General features: G+C 45.5%; 2 protein-coding genes across 3 annotated transcripts; both read left to right on the top strand.

Moving 5' to 3' along the window:
• The first annotated feature begins 997 nt into the window (after nt 1-997).
• IFNLR1 (interferon lambda receptor 1) lies at nt 998-6477 on the top strand. Of its 2 annotated transcripts, none has more exons than XM_088067479.1 (7): nt 998-1126; nt 1729-1852; nt 2125-2306; nt 3646-3788; nt 4212-4368; nt 4652-4773; nt 4940-6477. In XM_088067479.1, exons 1-7 carry the CDS (start codon nt 1015-1017, stop codon nt 5846-5848), a joined length of 1749 nt encoding a protein of 582 aa, XP_087923605.1. In that variant the 5' UTR covers nt 998-1014; the 3' UTR covers nt 5849-6477. The 2 variants fall into 2 exon arrangements, with proteins under 2 accessions (XP_087923605.1, XP_014113903.2); XM_014258428.2 differs by having other exon boundaries at nt 4649-4773.
• A 3222-nt stretch (nt 6478-9699) lies between these two features.
• IL22RA1 (interleukin 22 receptor subunit alpha 1) lies at nt 9700-17109 on the top strand. Its single transcript, XM_088067487.1, has 7 exons — nt 9700-9901; nt 11962-12094; nt 12472-12644; nt 13642-13826; nt 14304-14439; nt 14631-14752; nt 15488-17109. The coding sequence occupies exons 1-7, from the start codon at nt 9859-9861 to the stop codon at nt 16538-16540; spliced, it is 1845 nt and encodes a 614-aa protein (XP_087923613.1). The 5' UTR covers nt 9700-9858; the 3' UTR covers nt 16541-17109.
• Nucleotides 17110-21216: the final 4107 nt, after the last annotated feature.

The following is a 21216-nucleotide window of genomic DNA, read 5'->3' as shown; positions in this document are numbered from 1 at the left end:
GTGGCTCTGAAATTCGGATGCTGAAGGGAGACAGAACCTCTGGACCCTTCACTTTGCTGTGATCCTCAGAAAGGATTACAATTCTTTTTTTTTCACAGAAAATTAAATTAATAATAAAAATTATTGTTATTATTTATTGTTATATTATAACAATAAAAATCAAATTAATTTAAACAGAGGTAGCAAAGCAGCCATGGAAACTGAAACCCATGGTAAGAAGAAATGGAGATTTTCGGAGGAAATTGCGATTTTGTACCCAGAACCTGACAATCTCAGGTTCCAAGGGTTCAAAGGGTTGTCAAGAGCTGTCTGCTGGGCTGGGAGCGTTTTCCACCTGGGGAAGGTAAAGTTACCTGTGTGGTAACTTCATTGAGCCATCCCTGATGGCACGGGGTGCCTGTGATGGGAAGGCAGAGCTGAAGCGCCAAGCAATGACGGGCGCAGGGATTTCCCCCTTCTCTTGCAGTGGCACAGCCATTCCAAGCACACACCTGGCACAGAGATCCAGCTCCTTCCATGTGCCCACACTGCCCGGGGACAGACCCTGCCCTATCTCTGCACTTTGCTCCCCCAGCTGGGAAGTGCAGTAATTCCCTAACTCCTGAAAAAAACATTGTGGCAACACAAACCGAGAGAAAATCTTTGATCTCTTGTAAACACCAGATTGCCAGAGTCTCCCATCTCACTGTTTTTATTGTTGCTAGGTGATTGATAAAGCTCTCTCCTGCGCTGAAACCTTATTTAAGCTTTATTAATATTTCACAGGCACGCAGGTAAGTACCAAAGGTCGGAGTTTTGCTGAGGTGTCTCACAGGATGAGGCAGCAGTGCCAGGGCTCAGCTGTGCTGCACTGGAGGGCGCAGTACTGCAACTTTTACCTTTCCTTTCCCCCAAAAACCTCTGACACCTGCTCCTCTCCCAGTCACACGTGCAGGGTGTACCAGGAAGAGAGGCAGGGCGCATGTGTGCAGCTCCTGAACTCCTCAATCCTCTGGAATTCACACAGGAAGTTCGATGAGAATGGACCAAGGAAAGACGTTTAAGAGAAGTGGGAAGTTCTGCTTTGCTGTGTGTGGATGGAGGGTGGGAGCACTGATGGCTCTGTGCCTTCTGCAGCAGGCTCGAGGTACGTGCACACCTGAGTGGAACCTCTCCTTTCACTCTGTGGCTTTGTTGGTAGGAGGAGAGGTAAATTTTAATCAGTTTAAATGGGAATGATTCACATAAAGTGGAATATTCCACGGTAAAAAAGCGACAGTTTAAAATGTGGCTGTGGAAGGTGTCTTGTTGAGGGCTAGTGATGGACATGGTGATCTGCTGGAAAAAACAGGGGCAGGAAAATATATAGGACAAAGCTGGAGCTCTGAATTCCTGGTAGGATCTGCCCTTGGAGGGCTGGGATTGAATGAGAAGCGTGGGACAGCCGTGTCCAGGGAGTCAGGCGGAGTTTGTGGCTTGTAAATCAGTGAAATGCAGTGAGACCAAGGGGAAAACCGCTGCAAATAGTAAAAGAGATTGTTCACACAAATGTGAGTCCTAATGCTAAAAACTGTTGAGATAAAATGTTTTATGAGAGATGAAGAAAACATTGCATGACACCTGTTTCCAGAGCCAATCTCCAGCCTTTAATGAAGTGCTCTGCCTCAGATTTTGATACCACCACCAAGTGATACTTCCTGCCCCCAAAGGTATTTTTAAATAATTCACATAATTTTCCCTTTTGATCAGGTCACGTTCAACTTCTCCCTCCTCAAAATGTGACCCTGCTGTCAAAGGATTTTGCCCTGATTTTGACCTGGGCTCCAGGGGAAGGCTCTCCCCCAGGTGTGACCTACACTGTGAGGTATGAAAGGTGAGAGCTCCCAAAGCGCGTCTGATGGAAGAGGTGGCACAGGGACAACTAATTAATAGGCATAGTTAATCAGTCATTAATCAGGGCATCTCTCCTGATTAATGACTGTCCTAATCATCAGTGACCTTCCACCAAAACCAGACATGATCTGTCTGGGAAGTGTCCCAAACTCTGAGCACCATTTGCTCCCCACCCTCCCAAACCCTTCCTTCTCTTGCTCTGTGAATCACAGCAGAACGTGTTTAATATTTTGGTATGGTTGCTCCTTTCAGCCAGGATCGCCTGGACAGATGGATGAAGGTTCCTCACTGCAAAAACATCCCCAGATCCTTCTGCAATCTGACTTGTGCCCTCTCCAGCTTCTTTGTTAAAGTGCGGGCTCGGGTGAAAGTGGTTTGGGGACGGTCCCAGTCGCCGTGGGTGAAATCCCAGTTCAAGGATTACTACTCAGATGGTGAGTGCCTGCCAGGTGACATTCCCACTATTAAAAACGAGATTCATTTAATAAATTATAAAAAGTTTAAATAGAAACAAAAAGAAAATTAGGAGACAAAAGAAATAAAGCAAAGGGTTAAAACGGCCAGGTGCCCTGGTGGGTTGCCAGGAACACACTTGATATCTTTTTATCCCATCCTGCTGTGAGGGTTTGATGCATATTCAAACTTTTTCAAGAAGTATTTAGCATGTCCCCACCCTGGTTCTGCCTATTTAGAACAAGCTCTGTTTGATTTCTATTTCTGCTGGTCAGCATTATTTTTATTTTATTTTATCAGCTGGCAATCTGGTGTTTAGAAGGGATCAAATAAAATAAAATTTTATTTTATTATTATCAGCTGGTCATCATTATCCTTGCTGATGAGCATTATTTTGAGTCTGGTTTCCTTTCTTCTGCAAATGGTCAGTGTTGGTAACAGTCTGGGCCCCTCATCCTTCCTTTGAGGGCAGCTGGGCTTTATATCTTCAGCTAAGAGTTTGGGCTCTATTGTTCTTTTCCTGATAACAGCTTGGGCCCCACTGTCTTTGCCCTCTGGTGTTTCCTTGCTTTGTACCTAGGAGATTCTTTCAAGCTTAAAACTTGTTAGCAAGAAAAAAAAGTACATACATAGCCAAAAACATATTTATTTATATCTATTTAACATATAATTTATGTTCATTTAACATATAATTTATTATAATTATATAATAATTATATATTTATTAATATATATTAATATATATTAAATAAATATAATATATTAATATATTATATTCAATAAATATAATATTAATATATATTTATTATAATGATTATATATTTATAATAATATTATAATAATTAAATATTTATTAATATATATTAATATATATTAAATAAATATAATATATATTAATAGATTATATTAATTTATTTTATTTATTTCAAGTATGTTAAATATTATTTTAACGTATAATATTCATCTTAATGCTTGCCAAAGCCAGTATCCCAATACAGATTTATAACACCACAAATGGATAGAACACACCCCACAGGTCTCCAGGAGCTTTATGGATGGCAGAAATTTGAGTGAGCACCAGCAGTAAGGGGCTGGGATTGTTTGAGGATGAATTGAGTGTAAGAATTTGTTCCTCAGTGTCCCAGCTGAACAAAGTGGCTTCAAGCTCTCTGGGGTGTTTTAGATAAGAAAGAGGTGCCCTTTGCTTCCCTCTTATCACGAGATAACAGCTGGAAGTGAGGACCAGCCATGGGAAGTGTCACTGCTGGGAAGGGAAGAGCCAAGCAAGCTCAGTTCTCACATCTGCTCACTCAATCGCAGTGGAACTGGCTCCCCCCGTGCTGACCCTGAATGTCAGCAGGAATTCCATCCACGTGAGTGCCTCCTTCCCTCTGCCCAAGTGTGTGGAGAACCTCACTTGGAAATATGACCTGAACCTCTGGGAAGCAGGATCTGAAGACAAGGTCAGTAAAATTGGCTGTTTTTAGGTGAAATGGAGGAACTGAAAGAGCTTCAAAGCTCTGGGCAGGGAGGGAGGGACTGGATCCAGGGCCTGGAGGAAATGAACCAGCCAAACCAGAGTTAAACCAAAGCCAGACAAAAAGTAGAAGTGTGTGTGTGTGTGTGCATCCTTATTTTTTTGGTAGTTCCCTATTTTTATCAGGAAGGGGAGGCTGCAGTCAGTCTAAAGATCTGAGGTTTAAAACAACTCATCCAGCTGCCACTGGCAGCATTCCCTGGCACAGAGCACAGCTGGAATTCCCACCCTGGATCCATCAGCCCTGGGGGAGATGCCAGCCATGGGGCCACACGAGGGATCCGTGGGCTAAAAGCGATCCAGAAACACCACCCTGATAATGAAAGAATCATCTCTGCTTTGGCAACAGAAGAAATATGAAGGTTACTTCAGGAAGGACACGGTGACCATCAACACCACTGCTCTCAGAGGCAATTACTGCTTCAGTGCCAGGGCTCTCTATGAAAGCATCAGCTTGAAGTACAGCGAATTCTCCCAGCCTGTGTGTGTGCAATTAAACCACAAAGGTATGGCCCTTCTCAGGAAACATCCAGTGGGATGAGGGGAAAGCTAAGATTTCCACCAAAGTCAGCTTTTCACCACAAAAAAAATGATAATAAAAGGCTTCCTGTTAAAGGGGCTGGTTGAATTTACTGCTGAGTGGTTCCTGCTTTCTGTAGAAGTAGTTTCATTTGAAAAAACCAACCCTGAAATGTTTTCTGAAAACCTTGAATATTTTGTGCCAGTGTAGAGCCCAGAATTCCTATAAAAACACCACTCACAAGAGATTATTTCTGTCTTTTTCAGCAGTGGAGTGGAAGTTCCCACTTCTGGTTATGATCCTTCTGCTTGTCCTTATCTTCGTGGTCAGTCCCTTCATCTGCTGCCTGGTGAAACACGAGGCCAAGGAAAGGAAGATGCCTCTGGTTTTGGTATGGCCCAAATTCTGAGCTCCCCTCCTGACTCAGACTCTTCTGCTTTTCAGCTGGTTTTCTGCACTTCTCAGTTTTACATTCATAATTCCCATTTCTCGATTACACCCAAACTTTTCTTCTAAAAGCATCGCAGGCTCACTCTCTCATTCCTTCTCTCTGCTAGGATTTCTCTCAATTTAAAGCAGCTGGACCAACCTTGCACTTGGAGCTGAGTGAAAAGGAACTCTGCAGTGATGATCTGAACTGCACAGAGAAGCCAGTGCCTCAAAGGAGGACAAACAGAGCTTTAGGAGAGCATCACCTGCCATGGATGGCTTCTTTTCCATCATCATCATCACCATCAGAGGATGGGGATGAGGAGGAAGAAGACAGCAGCCCTTTGATCCCATACCATGAAATGCCTCGGTATCCAAAGAGACATCTCAGCTGCCGGCCTCCCGCAGCAGCTGCGGGGGAAAGCAGCTTGGATTCAGGATCTGCAGGGCTCTCTGTGGACACCGGATCTGTGCTTGACCTCAGAGCCCTGGGATTCACTCTCTTTGCAGAGAGGAAGGCTGAGGTGGACACCTCGGGGTCCCAGGAGGAGCAGGAGACGTCTCTTTACCTCTGTTCCTCTTTGGGAAGGATATCCCTCACTGATGTGAGATTCCCAGGTGCCAGTGAGCGTGGGCAGGGTGATGGAAACGGGGATGAGAGGATGGGAATGACCCCCCTCCACCCCCTGCTGGGGGGGATTCCTGCTGAACCCCACGAGCAGCACCCTCGCAGGAAGGCTCCTCATTTCTCCAGGGATTACCAGAAACCCATCGTGGACCTGCAGCTCCAGATGGACTCCACATCCCAGCCCAGAGAGGATCCCAGCAGCCAGCTGCTCATCCCCCTGTGGACGCTGCAGGTGGCAGAGGATGAAGGCATTGCAAGTGACTGTGGCAGTGACAGTTTTACAGAAGAGACACTGCCCGACTCCACCGTGCTCAGTGAGGCTTTTGAGACTTCAAACACAGAGGAAAAACATGATCCAAAGTTTCAATTCCCAGGCTACGAGCACTCACATTACTTGGGAAGGATCTAAAATACCCAGCAGGTCTGGGGAGTGCCTGGAAAATGCTGGAGAGCTCCAGATATCCAAGCAAGAGCCCTTGAACAAGGACAAAACGATGTCTGGCCTATCCAGGCAATGGCTTTAGGGACACAAAAAGTGCATTTTATTGCTAAGTCACCTCTGTCCTGTCACTGTCCTTCTGAGAAGGTGCCAGCCAGGGGTGAGGGAGGCAAAAGCACAACCCAGCCCTGGGTGGAACCATCAGCTGGGGCCTGAAAATGCAGTGTTGTGCCTGCATGTGGATTTGGAGCAGATTTTGAACTGCTTTGTGTCACCTTTATTCCCTGTAAGAATATTTTTTCTTATTTTTTTCTTTATTGCAGAGCTTGACTGGAAGTTCCTTACAGAGATATTCAGCAAGATCTGTTTTTTGTGGGATGCCAAGTTCTCCACCTCGTCCTGCAGAAATCACCTTCTGTGCTCCAACAGAGGGAACTGGAGCCAAAGTGTGCAGCAAGCTTGTTTATTTATTTTTTATTTTATACTTATTGAAGCTGAAATTCTTCCTGCTGTGCAGAATGTCTGAGAGCAATAATATTTTGACAGAAATCTCCATGTGTACGTGGTTTTGTTTTCCAGAGCTAAAAAGGGGGACTGCAGCTCATCCTAAAAAGAAAAAAAAAAAATTACCTTTAAAACAAGACCCCATCCTGGGCTGGAGTGGAATTCTGAGACTTCCCAGCCAGGTCACTTAAAATAAAGAAGGAAACACTCCCCAGCCATTCTCTGCATTCAGGGAGAAGGCTCAGACAAGGGGAGGACGTTGATGGAGGGCATGAAAGCTGAAATCTTCTAAAAATCAGGAAAAAAAAGAGTTAAGGGCTGATAGGAGGGGCTGGGAAGCGCTTTGCAGCAAGATGTGCTAATTAAGGTCCTGAATGAAAGTCAAAAGGGGAGGTGGAGGAAAAGATTCGGCAGCGGGACAATTCCTTTGTCCTCTGCAAAGTGTTCTTAGGTACATCCTGCATTGTTATCCCTCCGGGTCCTTTGGAAAGACACGGATGATCCAAATACAGTCACCACCCCATTTCTTGTGCAATCAAGGAAAAACCCCCAGGCTTTGACTTACAGGAAGCGCTGAGGTTGAGCAACTGCTACAAAATGATTTTGACACGTCCCAGCTCTGCAAACAGAGCCTGGGATCAGCTCTTGTCCAAGGAACTGAGGGACAGGCTGCAGGCCAGGTGAGCTGGACAGGTGGTGGCAGAATTTCCTTAGGAAAAGACCTTGGGGATCATCGAGTCCAAGTGTGAGCTCACCTTGTCCCCAGGTGCCACATCCACACACGGAGGGTTCACTCAGCAGGGCTGCTGCAGTCCCCCCACACCGGGAGGAAATCAAAAGTTTGAAAGAGTTTGGAAGAGAAAAAACCCCTAATTTTAAACTTGAAAGTCGAGTTTTGGATATCTCCATGTCCCCAAAGATCCAGAGAGGTGTTTCCTAGGCTATTCAAAAGGTGACACCCTTGCTAGAAATGAGGGCAGAGGTAAAGTTTGAATTCTGTTCTCAGAACTGGAGGCTCAGGCTCACGCCAAGGTCCCTCAGCTCTGCCCCATCACACAGCAGGAACGTGAGGGAAGGGAAAAAAATGGAAATATTTTTAGCAGGCTGCTGAGGAAACACCCTAATAAATAGCTGTACTTAATTAGACACTGGTGGATAGGTGTGTCTGGTTTAACACACCTGAGGCCTCTGCCTTTGTCCAGGTGAGCTGAGAATGACAAAGTGATGCAGCATGGCAGGGTTGGAAGCACTGAGCCCTTTCACCAGGGCAGGGAACAGAAACAGCATCAGGAACAGGAAAGCCACAGATGAGGAGAAAAGCAGAAGGGGTTTGTGATTTCTGTCACGTTTGGCCACAAGGATAGAGCACTGAAATCAACATTCACCTTCAGAACATCACACAGGATTTGTATTCAATTTAATTTAATTTGTATTTTATTTTATTTGTATTTTATTTTATTTTATTTTATTTTATTTTATTTTATTTTAATTTATTTTATTTTAATTTATTGTATTTTATTTTATTTTAATTTAATTTATTTGTATTTTATTTTATTTTATTTTATTTTATTTGTATTTTATTTTAATTTATTTTATTTAATTTTAATTTATTTTATTTTATTTTATTTTATTTTAATTTATTTGTATTTTATTTTATTTTATTTTATTTTATTTTATTTGTATTTTATTTTATTTTAATATATTTTATTTTATTTTATTTTATTTGTATTTTATTTGTATTTTTTATTTTAATTTGTTTTAATTTCTTTTATTTTAATTTATTTTATTTTAATTTAATTTATTTTATTTTAATTTATTTTATTTTAATTTATTTTCATTTATTTTATTTCATTTATTTTATATTAATTTATTTTATTTTAATTTATTTTATTTTATTTTATTTTATTTTATTTTAATTTATTTTATTTTAATTTATTTTAATTTAATTTATTTTATTTTAATTTAATTTAATTTAATTTTACTTGTATTTAAACTTAATAACACCCTAAAAACTGAGCACATTATGGAAAAGGGATGGAAATTATAATCCCTTTCTTGTCCATACAAACTCCCAGTCCTTACCATGTGGATTCAGTAACAGAACTTTACACTGCAAACAGCCACAAAAATAAACATTGCAGGTGTACAATGGCCTCTGCAAGAAGCTGTGGGACAGAGGTGGAAAGGCCACCACTCTTCCAGCTGTTCCCCACATCAGCTGGGAGAAGTTGGTGGTGCAGAGGGCAGAGCTGAGGAGCTCCTGCCCAGCCCAGGCTGCAGCAGGACATTTGCTGATCCTTTTTTCCCCATCCAAGGCCAATAAGAACAACAGACCAGCACAAAAGCCAGTGACTTCTTTTTTAAGAAAGAATTGAGCAGGATTTTTAAGGAAATAGGTAATTTCCTATTTCCTTAAATAGGAAAAATTGCTTGCAGCAGGTATTAAGCCAGTCAGGTGCACAGCACTAAGTTTTAATGTCTGGAGTTGTGTTATAGATACATTTTATATCGTTGGCTTTTCCCAAATATTCAAATGAATGTTATGTGTATCAGAATGAGAAATTTTGTTGTATTAATATAGTTTTCTTTATTTCTGTTATTGATGAAATTTAGAAATAGTGGTATAATACATGTATGTTAGGTTATGGCATGGTATTAAAATAAAAACTGCTTTTGTTTGTATAACCCAAAGACTGAGGAAAAAAAATAGCTGGAGAACTCCTGCATTTGTAAATTATCTTATCCAGATGAGGACAGCAGTGACCAGAGCTCTGGGGGAGGAATTTATTGCATTTCTGTGATCAGGGAATGTAAATCTCGATGGCACCAAGAGCATTGATCTATTGGGAAGAGGGAAGAGAAAATTAAATAGAAGAACCCCAAAAATCTCAAGAAGAATGTGTGAATATGTGTGAGAATTTATGGATATGTAGCAGGGTTCTGTTTTTAAGGGACAATCCTTTGTCAGTGAGGTGAATGCAGACACACCCAGCCGTATCTGTATACTTTTTATTTTTTATCTCCTAATTGTCTTTTTTATTAAACTTTGAAATTCTATAAAAATTATGTGAACCTCGTTTTTCACAGTTGTAACAAGCTCAAGTTACCCGAGCAGAAAAACAAAACCTCAAAGCCCAGGAACCTCGGGGAGGGCTTTCAGGGCAGGAAGCTCTCAGCAAAAAGGTATTTGGCTCTTTTTCAGGAGCTGGGGATTTTCTCAGCCTCTGGCTCGTGCACCTTTGTACAGTCAGGTGTGCACTGGAGGGGAGAGGTGCTGCTGCTGTCACTCTGTCCTGTGTCACACCTGCGCAGGGCTCCAGGCTGCTCCCAGCCCAGGGAAGGCAGGACAAGAGCTCTGCTCGGTTTCTGAGCAACAAAATCCAACCTGGCCTGGCAAGGAAGCGTTCAGCTCTCGTAAAAGGTGATTCACCTGCAAACAGGAGCCTGTTCCTGCAGCCCAGGCTGCAGAGTTATTCATGAAGCCATTTCTGATCGTCCTGGCTGGAGTTTCAGTGGTTGGTAAGTCCTGAGCTCTCCTCTGCTGTCGCTGATTGTGGCGTTTCTGTTTGATCCTGGAGTCTGGGATTCAATCCTATTTCCTGAATATTTCCTATTTCACCTTGGAATGAGCTGCTGAGTTCACCTGGGTGTCGTTGTCTCCTTGTAGTGACTCCCAATGGTGGCTGGTGCTCGGCTCTTGAGGGATCAGCAGGGAGAGGAAAAGATTCCTGCCCTTCAAAGGGTTTGTTGCTGTGCTACAACCCAAATCCTACAGGAGTGAAGGACATTCCCTGGTATCAGGGGGCTTTGGATCAATCTCCTCGTGCCTTAAGCAAAGGCACAAATGAATACGAGTTCTGATTTTAAGAGGTACAAACAAATAATGTAATCTTAAAATGAGGGAGTTGTCATAGAGGGTTTGGGCTGGAAGGGACTTAAAGCTCATCTCATCCCACCCCCAGCCATGGGCAGGGACAGCTTCCACCATCCCAGGGTGCTCCAAGTCCTGACCAACCTGGCCGTGGGTGCTTCCAGAGATGGGGCAGCCCCATCTGTGGGCTCCCCACTCTCCCAGGGAACAATTTCTCCCTCGAAAAGCCATTTAATCCTACTCCAGATGTGACAAGCTCACTGCTGGGTGAGTGAAGGATAAACTTGCTCTTTTCCCAGACACCAGCTTTTCAGCATTCAGCCTTGTCATTCATCTGCTCCTGTCTGGGATCTGTGAAACTCCTGGGCCCAAGGGATGTTACACTGTGAAATATCCTGGTTTTCCCCTACCCACACTTGACTGTGCCTGCTGCCTTGCATAACAGTGTTCTGGCATGGATAAATGTGGGAAGACACAGATTTCCTACTCCTGATAAGACCAGGGTATTCGTGACTCAGTTTTCAGGGTGCTCAGGCAGGGAATCCCACCCCTTCATACCCACACTGCTGAGCCTGGAATGAGCAGAGGCAAATGCAGAGCTGCAGATGAAGCCAGGAGGAGATCTGGAGCCCATTTCTGCTCCACTTCCCTGCCCAAATGCCACACTCAGGACTGAGAAGGGATCTGTGCCTTTCTGCCAGGGAGTTTGAACCGCTCACACTCAGTTGTGGCCCATGGGGGGAAAGCTTGGAGAGAGAATCCAGGTGGGATTTAGTCTCTGTGTGATGTGACCTTGTCTAAATCATCCCCATCCCAGTGCTCAGTTTGCCCATCTGTGCTATTTTCATTTGCTCACCCCACTTTTTCACCAGGGGTCTCATTGTTCACTGCAGGCTGAAGCCCTCACATGTCCCAGAGGTTAATCAGTGCCACAAACCAAGAGAATAATGTATAAATTATTTATCTTTGAGGATCTGCCTATAATTTGAATTCAGAGTTTATAGATCAGTTAGAAACTCTTGTGGATCAGCCTTGGGGAAATTTTGCGCTGTGTTTTCTCACGATAACAGAGAGACAAAATCCTGGAGGAGGTTTCTGCAGGGCCACAGTGGGATCCTGCTGTCCAGGGATTTGTTTGCAGGGGCAGGTGACATTCCTGTTCTCCCAGGGAAGAGGAGCAGGGTTTGGAAAGCAGGAGCTGGCTGAGTTGTTTGCTGTCACCCCGACACACCCAGGCCAGAGTCCAGACATTGGCTGTCGCCTGCACAGGCAATTTCCATCCAATAAATCACGGAGCACGAGAGGAGAGTGAGCCACATCTTCAGGGAGGTGGCACTGAGCTCTGCATGTCACTTCCTTGAGCAGGGGCAGAAAGCAGAGACATTCACAGATGGGATTCTGGGCTTGAAAACTGGTTATTGATCTTATTTTACCACCCATTTAATGGCTCTTAAAGAAACCTGACTGGAAATTCAAGGATTCTCTTTCTGACTCGAGTTTTTGAGGCTTTGCTGTATAAATCCCTGAGTTTCATTTCTTTGGGATGAGTCAGTCTGCGTGCAAGAGTGTGACTGAACACAGTTGGAAGTCTTGTTCTGCTCAAGCTCCTTTTCAGCCCAGCTTTAGCAAAACACCACAAGATCCGTTTTCATCCGAGGGCTGAGATGTCAGAAAGTGCTTTTTAAAACCAGTTTCTCTGTTCCTTCAGGTATTGTGGCTGCAGAGAGACCATCATGTCTGAAACGTGCAGCATTTACTTCCACAAACTTTGAGAACATCCTGACGTGGGAAACGGAGGCAGATATTCCCCCTGGCACCGTGTTTGATGTCCAGTACAAACAGTACGTGAAGTTTGCTTCTTTTGGGCTGTTCTTAGGGGTCTCAGAGAGAGAGAAAAGTTGGTTTTGCTGTTTCTCCTGCCTGTATTATGGTTCTGCTCAGAGGAGAGCTCAGTGAAGGACAGGATTATTCAAAGTGGGAGATGATGCTCGTTTAAACAAATATTTTACATCTTGGGTTGCTTTGTTCCATGAGCTCTCCTCTGCTGTCGCTGATTGTGGTGTTTCTGTTTGATCCTGGAGTCTGGACTTCAATCCTATTTCCTGAATTAACCCCTAGAGAACGAGCAGCTCTTGCCTGTAGCAACTTCCTTCTCTCTATTCTGTTTTCCTCCGGTCCTGCTCCACCAAACAACCCCAAACCCTTGTTTTATCCTCAGGTATGGAGAGAAATCCTGGCTCCCCAAGCTTGAGTGCCAGAGCATCACCCAGCTCTTCTGCAACCTCAGCCAGGAGACAGAGAACTTCACGGAGCATTTCTACGGGCGGGTGAGGGCCAGGGGCTGCTCCCCGAGCTGGGTGCGCTCCGAGAGGTTCGAGCCCCGCAAAGAGAGTAGGTACCACTGCAAGCAGCCACCAAATCCTCCTTCCCAGCACCTTCAGGGCAGCATTTCCTCACATTTCAGCCTTGCAAAGCTCTGTGCCTGGTGGGGAGGGAGTGAAGGAGGTAAACAATGGGCAGGGTTTCAGCTGAGATCTGACCCTAAGGTGGGATCAGAGGAGAAAGGAAAAGCCAGGTGTGATGGGAGGAGGGCTGCTGGTGAGAGGAATAAAGAAATGAGTAAGGGACATGAGGACAGAGAGTCCCAGGAGCTGTGGAATGGGAACATTGGGATGAGCATCCATTCCAATGGATATTTTTGTGTCCCAGCTCCAAAGTGAGCCCTGCTGGAGACACAACGCAGCCTTCGGGGGCCTCACTGGCTCTGTGGCTAAAATCTCCCCACTGAAAAATCAAGAATAATTCGAGGTGGCATCAGCAACCCATGGTTTTGAAGAGCTTTCAGACCTTTGGAGCAAAAAAAGCTGTGAAAACTTGGATTAAAGCCTTTGCAGTGGTGGGTGGTCACCAGAGATAAGTGCAGGCACAAAAGCCCTGTAAATCTGGTGTAGGATGGGAGCTGGGATTTGGGCAGCTGTTACCTGAGTGCCTGTGGTGGATTTCACCCCTCACACACACAGGGATGTGGAACATGGAGCTGGAAAAGCCTGGGATGAGAATTCCTGGGAATCAAACACTGTAAATGTACAGAACCCCCAAAACCACCTCTGTCTCCAGCAGCCTGACTTCTGCCACGCTCACACAGCTCACACACCTTGTTGTACCAACAGAAATAACAATTTCAGTCACTCTGAAATTTTACCACCCATTTAATGGCTCTCAGAGAAACCTGACTAGAAATTCAAGGATTTTCTTTCTGAGTTGAACTTCTACCACGCTCACACAGCTCACACACCTTGTTGTACCAACAGAAATAACAATTTCAGTGAGTCTGGGCTGTGTTTAAGATATCAGATGATATTAACACTGCCTGTTCTGCCCTTCCCAGCCATCATAGGGGCACCACAAGTGGAATTCATTCCCCATGTACGCTCCATAAAGTTCCTGATCCGGCCCCCCTTTACCCCCCTGCGGGGTGAGGATGAGCAGCAGCTCACCGTGGAGGACATTTCCAGCAAATTTGGGGCTGTGGATTATCACCTGACAATATTCAACCAGAGGACACAGCAGCAGGTAAAGCACAACCTGTTGTGCTTTAATGTTGTAAATCCCATTTTAAAAATCTCCATTGTAAATCTGCAGATGAGCTGGAGAAGGATCTCATTTTATACAGGATGGGGGAGATTTCTGATGTGCAAGGGAAGATTTTGGAGTTTTTGATTCTCAGGACAACAGGAACTTTAAGCTTTCTTCTTAAATTCTGGGGAAAAAAGGACTTTGCCTTATAAGTAACAAAAAGTAAAACCACTGGTGACTAAAAATGACTTAAGTAGTTCAAGTCTTAAGAAACTGAAATGCAAAATTAAATACAGAAATAATAGCCAAAATCATATAAATATGATTCAGAAAAAATCAGAGTTCCATACATACAGAACAATTAGAGCCCTGTAAGACCTCATTAGTAAATAATATTTTATGCTGAATTTTGCAATCTGAATTGAAGAAAATTCAATCTTCCCCTGAAGAAGATCTTACCTTTCTTTTCAACAGTGGACAAAGAATGAGCACAGCAAAGAATTTGAAGTTTCCAACTTGGACCCAGACACTGAATACAATGGGACAGTTTACATCTGTCTGCTCCAGAGAAAGAGCAAACCTCAGGTGTTTTGGGTCAAAACACTGTCAGGTGAGGCTGTTAACTCTGCTGCAAGTTGAAAAGTCTAGCTGGGATGTTGGATTCACAAAATACATCGATTTTCAGCACGGAATGTTTGAACAATTTAAAAATTCATTCCAGTGAGACCAAACCTGTGACATCACCTGGCTAATTGTGAGGTTTTTCTAACCCAGCTCTTTTCCCACTTGTTCTTTCCCCAGATAAAACGTGGATTTTCTGCTCTTTGGTGGCCCTGGCGTTCTGTGCCGGGCTGGTGTTTGCTGCCAGCACTTATGTGACCTACAAATACATCAAACAGCGCAGTGCCCAGCCCAGAGCCCTGGTGAGTGCCCTGCAGCCACTGCAGCTCAGCTTGGAAATCACCAATCACCCCTCTCTGGGGCTGGAAGGGAGCTGAAAGATCATTTAATCCATGCCCTGCTGTGGGGTCCACATCTCCCACCATCCCAGGCTGCTCCCAGCCCATCCTTGGGCACTGCCAGGGATCCAGGGGCAGCCCCAGCTGCTCTGTGCCGCTCTCTGAGGAAAGCATTTCTCCCCAGTATCCAATCCAAACCCACCCCCCTTCTTTTAAAGGGTTAATGAGCTTGGTCTAGGCAATCACTGCAGGTTACTGACGCTTCAGGGTGCTCAGAAGCTTCCCCAAACTGAGCCCCTCAGGTTAGGCATCCTAAATCCTCAGTTCCCCTTGAAACCCTGGGATTCTCACCTGTCCCCCACAGCAAGAATTGGGTTTTCATGCAAATCAGCTCAGGGGTTTTCATGCTATTTCCATGCTGCAGGGTTTGGGCCAAATCTTGCAAAAGTGAAAGCAGGAGATTTTCTTCCTCATATTTCAGGACTGCTCAGTTGATACACAATGAGAAATGGCTGTATTCCTGTGAATGGTCATTCTCCAGGAACAAAAAGAGTTATTTTGTGAGCAGAGCAGGTCCCTGGTGGCTGTTACTGACACTTCTCCAAAGAAAATGTTAGAGAAATCTTAGAGTAACTAAAGCAAACCTTCAAGGTCACAGCTTCTTGTTAATAACTGGTGCTTTTTTATCTGCTCCACCAGGACTTCAGAGGGATTCCATCGTTCCAGCCTCTCACACTGACAGTGGAGCACATCGTAAAGCCCCTCAGCTTTCCCAAACCTTGCCTCTCCATCCCTGAAGTGCAGCTGGCCCAGATGAGCCAAGATTTGGACAGGACCCTGGAGCCAGCAGGGCCTTTCTGTCCCTACCAACAGCAGGAGGATGTTCCAGCATTCCCGCTGTCCCCTCAGCCTTTCCAGGTGGAATTCCCAGCTCTGACTGCTTACACTCCTCAGAGAGCAGAGCAGAACGTTCCTGCAGCCACGGGCAGCAGCAGCCTGGCCATGACCTACGGGCTGTGTGTGCCAGGCACGGCTCACACCGACCACGGCTCGCAGAGCCTCGAGGGAATGTCACCGGATCGTTCTGGGGATGGAAAACTCCAAACACAGGGGCTGGGAAAGAGCTGCAACCACTGGGATTACAAAGAGCAGCAGGCAAAGGTGGCCCTGTGGAAGAGCAGGGACAGACTGGAGTCTGTGATGCAGGGGAGCCCTGGGCAGAGGCAGCTGCTGCTGCAGAGCGAGGGGCTGGAAAAGGCAGAGAGTGTGTCCCAGCTGTCCCTGTCTTTGCTGGAACAGGGAGGATGCTACACACAACAGGCAGAGAGTGTGTCCCAGCTGTCCCTGTCTTTGCTGGAACAGGGAGGATGCTACACACAACAGGCAGAGCTGCCCCTGCTGCTGTCTGCAGGGAAAGCTGCCCCAGACTTTGTGGCAGAGGAGGAGCTGCTGGCACCGCTGTCAGCAGCTCTGCTTCTCTCGGTGAGGACTGGGAACGACATCCCTGGAGAGAACCACGAGGAGCAGTGGGTGCTGCCAGAGCCATTCCCACACCCTGCAAGCAAAGCACAGCTCCCAGGGACTGCGGGCATGGAAATGTTCCCAGCAGAAAAGGAGCTGAGCTGCACAGAACTGAGCGTGTCCCCAGCCAGCAGCTCCGGCTGGGACAGGGGAACTCCTCTCGCCATGCTCTTCAAAGATCTGGACTTGAAAGTGCAGTGGGATGAGGAGGATAGCACAGAATTTTATTAGGTATTAAAATCCAGATGATTTCTGGACGTTTTCTTGCATGAAACGGAAACAATGCAAAACCACAGCTGATCCTGGCGGTATTAACACAGCTCAGACTGTTCTGTGGTGGAGTTTGGTGCCTTTACTGATAGAATTACTCCTTGTTACACTGCAATAATGTACCTTTGCACTCAAACAACAGGTCTTTATTTCTTGCATATTCTCAAATTTATTATGGATTATTTTAAAAGATCAGTTAAGATTCAGTTCCCAATCTCAAATTCAGTTTACTGAAAAATTAGCAAAGTTCACAACAGAAACCGTGTTTGCTCTTTACCAACACCAAAGATTGAGGGCTAAGATTTACCTCCCTTTGAAGAAATACCTCCCTTTGAAGAAATTCAGGTATGCAAACCTAGAAGTATTTAATGTACCACAGTAGAGTAAAAGGAGTAAATAGTTATTGGTGTTCTACCCTTGGATAAATGACTTGGAAAAAAGTATTCCACTTCCCTGGACTTTGCCTTTAAAGGAGTCCTTGAAACTGGCTAACAGCTCCTGATACAGCAGTTCTGTGAAATATGTCCCTGTCCCCTGTGGTTTTTAATACCTGTACAAAGATAAAGTCTTTTTTAATACTTGTACAAAGATAAAGCTTTTTTTAATACCTATGTAAAGATAAAGCTTTTTTCATCTCTGCAAGATTAATGCAGTCTTGGCCCAACTCTGAGATTTCTCAGCTGCTGTTCTTTCCTTTCTCTGCAATAGTCACATATTCTCTTCCTCCCCTGAGATCCCCAGGGATGAAGCTCCTGGGGTCACATTCCAGACAGGCAGGGATGTGAGGATTTGCAGCATTCCCAGTTCAACCCTCAATCTCGGTTTATCCCAATCCCATTCCATGCCCTCAGCAATCCACAAAGGAGACCAGGGAGGTCTGGAGCTCTTCCTCCCACTCCTCACAGCCCGTGGGGAACCTGCTCCATGTTCCATGGCAGAGCTGCCACGACCGATTTTCGGGAGTTAAAACCCTTGGAAGACTTGGACCTCCACCAAAAACAAGCTAAATTCTAATTCAGGGGCCAGAGGAGGCGATTATTTCTCATCCAGAAGAAAGCACAGTTCAGCCTGTTCATTTCCACTGCTGTGGTGAAAAAATGTGTCTGAGGACATTGGTTTTAGAGAAGTGAAAGCATTTAGAGGAATAAACAAGGTTTGACTGGTATGGGGAAGGATTTACTCAAAGAGACCAATGCTGACCAGAAGTCAAATTCAGCTGTTCCCACTCCAAGTGCACTCGGGGGTTTTTCTCAGCCTAGGAAAGCTGCAGCTGAAGGATAAATTCCACTTGCTTTGGGGTGATTTTGCAAATAAGCCATAGGCTCATGAAGTGAAGATTTTGATGATTCAACCCAGGGTTAAAGGAATAGAAACTTTACAGGCCAAGGTTCAGCTGTGAGCTGCAGCACCAACAGCTGATGAAGGACCACAGCCCAGTGAGGCCAAAAGGCCAAAATTCCAATTGTGGTAAGGAAGTGTCAGGGTATCAAAGACTGAAATAAATGCATGGCTTGGGCAGTGACCAGCAGGACATTTCCAGGGAGCTCCCTCCACACCATTCACTACCAAAGGGTTTGTGGAATGTCCTTTCATCTGTTTCCTCTGCTCTGTGCCCCAAAAAACAACACACAGGGAAATGCTGCAGCTCCTGGAGTTATTCCCAAAGACTGGGAGACCCCAGGGGTAACATTTTTTTTCCTACTAAACACCCCTGGAGAGGCATTTAAAGCCATTAATGCCAATTACCTTATTCAGAGTTGCCTGTGGGCTGCATATCTTGTGTCAACAACATTCCCAGTGATGCTACCCAGGGAATAATCAAATGCCACAATACCAAGATTTTGGATTGTGTTGTGAAACACAAGCCCCAGCACAGGATGGGTATGGGCAGAGTTGTGTGGAAGGGATGGGGGCCTTGGGAGAGCATTTGAGTCTGCTGCTAAAATGATGTTATTTTCTATTTTTAAAAGCCTTTAAATCACCCTGCAGAACCCCCACCACAGGGTGTGATCATGCCCAGACTGTAATAAATGTGTCCTCCTGCTGGAGGACAGCTGGGAACTGAGGGAAGTCTGGGAATGGATTTTTAGAATGCACACAGGTGCTAAAAGATGCAAAGTGTCCCTGAGCTGGGACATCCATCTCTCCTTCAGGCCCTTAAATATCTTCAGGGCTGCATTACCCCTGGCTGAACAGGAGGCAGGAATGATTCCAGCCCCATCAGATCCTCTCCCAGCAGCTGCAGTGCCCAGGGATCACAGGCAGGAGAGCCTTGTCCTACAGAAGGACTGACTGCAATATCTTCAACTTCCTTCTCTACTCATGGCTTAGTCAATATTGATCTTTGAGGCTTGGATCTTCTGAGCAGAGGGAGATTGATTCTTGTCTCATGAGTCACCTCCTAAATTTAACACACAGATCATCCCTTCTCAAGCTATTTCTCTTTGGAAAAGCTTGGAGAGAAATGTGGATGCTGTTGAATTTTATTGGAGCAAGGAACACGTCATCCCTGCTGACCTCATTGCCTTCCTCTGCTCAGAACCAACCGGATCCATTTGTGTCGAACAGCAGCTCCAGGACCTCCTCATCCCCATCTCCTTCTGGGCAGGAACACTTCCAGATAAACAGCAGCATTTCAGCATGGTTCCAAAGGTCTTCCCATGCAAGCCATCTGTGCCTGACAAGGCTCTGCTGCAGATAACACTTCTGCTGGCTCCGGACAATAAAATCTGGAGGTGCTTTGCCACGAGGAGCGTGTGTCCCCAGCAGATGTCCCACCCATGACAGTTGTCACAAGGACACCAGAGGAGCAGGTGGCAGCTGTAACTCTAGAGCAAAGCATTGCTCTTTGTCTTCCCAGCTAAATCTGGGAGCTGGCACTTGCTCACTCCCCGAGCAGCAGCCTCGGCTGGGGGCTCAGCACGGATCCTTGCCCAGGGATGAACACTCTGCAAGCCAAGGATCCCGTTCCCCTCCCTGTTTGCTCCTTTATTTTGGCGCTGGATGGGTGTTTGGACACCATGAAAAAATCACTGGTGAGTTTTTAACAAGTTCTGTGAGGAAAATCTTACTGGAGGGACAAAAGGAAAGTTCCAAATTCTGGAGACAGAACGAAGGAGAGCTCACAGAATATCCTGAGCTGGGAGGGACCACAGGGATCATCTGTTCCTGCACAGACATCCCAACAATCCCACCTTGTTCTTGAGAGCATTGTACAAATCCTCCTGGAGCTCTGGCAGCTTCAGGCTGTGCCCATTCCCTCTGGGGGAAGAACCTTTCCCTGAAATCCACCCCAACCCTCCCCTGGCCCAGCTCCAGCCCTTCCCTGGGTCCTGTCCCTGCTCACAGAGACCAGAGATCAGTGCCTGCCCCTCTATATAAAATAAATTTTATAACAGAGGGTTGATGTGACAAAATGAATGAAATTATAATTTTTTAAGCAGAATAGATGATAATGACACATTACTTCTCCTAATACAAAATTCAGGGAAGCACTCGTGTGGCCATGGGTTCAAAACCAATGAAAGGGAAGTGTTTGTTCCCTTTGACAGCTCAGCTCACACCAGAGTGCCCCAGACATGCCAGCCCAGATTTTCCTGTTCATTGCTTTCCTAGGAATGACACAAACACAGCCACTGCATGAACTTCACACCTGGAAGTCCTGGGAGCTCTGGTGCTGATCCTGCTGGGTTTCTGCTTTGTTTGGATGATGAAGCAAAGTAAGTTCCTAGAAATGGCTCCTACTGGTACTGTGCCAGGTTTGATGGTGGAATTCATTCTCACAGGGCCTTCTGACACCACAAGAAACATCAGCTGCTCCTCACAGTGCTGGGAAGGGTTTTCCCTGAATGCTGGAACTGCAACACCACCTCAAATAAACGGAGAATCAGCAACCTCTGTTCTCTGACCCTGCCCCAAACCCAGACACCACCATGAGCTGATCTGTGGGTACACAGAGCTCACCTGCTCTGAGGCACTTTGTTTGCTGGAAAAAGGAAATAAATCCAGCACAGCCCACCAAAACCTGAGAGCTGCTGGAGCTCCTGGTGTAACCGGACACTGCCAGCATTTGCCTGGAGTTGACACTCACTAAAGAGATGTCAAATCAAATGATGTCTCTCTGTTAGGCAGCAATGGCAAGGTTACCCCAAGGGACATTCCTGGACACTTAAAATATTCAGAATTCAGTTTAGATGCTTTGTGAGTTTCTGTCCTAAAAGAGCAGAGCATTATCTGTCGCCCTGAAAACTCAGCTTCTGAGCTTGCTGACATGGTTTCCTAAGGACTTTCCCAGGACAGTAACTGCAAACATAGATATGTGTACATTCTTTCTGTTCCACATCTCGTGATGGGCATCTCTCATGGCCAGTGCAGTGGGAAAGTGTTATCCTGACCATCCCATCCCTGGCTGGGGTTAGAAGCCTATAAATCCTGGGAGGAAAAATAAACTTTCTCTTCTTTTCACCACACCTCGACCTGTGTGCGTGTGATCTGTTCATCTGCAGCGGTAACATTATCCAGATTTTGGAGGTCAGGTCTGGGAGGGTGTTGGGTTGGCACAGCAGAGAGCAGTGAGTGTCCCCAGCTGGGCCATCCCCATTGTCCAGGGAGGGCTGGCAGGGGCTATATTTGACTGC

Source organism: Pseudopodoces humilis, chromosome 27 (assembly GCF_049639895.1).
Source record: "Pseudopodoces humilis isolate 2021_Gansu_Grassland_sample_001 chromosome 27, ASM4963989v1, whole genome shotgun sequence".
In the NCBI taxonomy this organism is placed as follows: Eukaryota; Metazoa; Chordata; class Aves; order Passeriformes; family Paridae; genus Pseudopodoces; species Pseudopodoces humilis.
Note: the sequence above shows the minus strand (reverse complement) of the source record. Positions and strands in the feature narration are given on the sequence as shown.

What these genes read in the sequence shown, in the direction of transcription:
- IL22RA1 (XM_088067487.1), top strand. Translation starts at nt 9,859, where the DNA reads ATGAAGCCATTTCTGATCGTCCTGGCTGGAGTTTCAGTGGTTG. An exon ending in GGCTGGAGTTTCAGTGGTTG is followed by an intron (nt 9,902 to 11,961) that starts GTAAGTCCTGAG and finishes CTGTTCCTTCAG; the next exon opens with GTATTGTGGCTGCAGAGAGA. An exon ending in TTTGATGTCCAGTACAAACA is followed by an intron (nt 12,095 to 12,471) that starts GTACGTGAAGTT and finishes TTTTATCCTCAG; the next exon opens with GTATGGAGAGAAATCCTGGC.
- IFNLR1 (XM_014258428.2), top strand. Translation starts at nt 1,015, where the DNA reads ATGAGAATGGACCAAGGAAAGACGTTTAAGAGAAGTGGGAAGTTCTGC. An exon ending in CAAGGATTACTACTCAGATG is followed by an intron (nt 2,307 to 3,645) that starts GTGAGTGCCTGC and finishes ACTCAATCGCAG; the next exon opens with TGGAACTGGCTCCCCCCGTG. An exon ending in TGTGCAATTAAACCACAAAG is followed by an intron (nt 4,369 to 4,648) that starts GTATGGCCCTTC and finishes TGTCTTTTTCAG; the next exon opens with CAGTGGAGTGGAAGTTCCCA.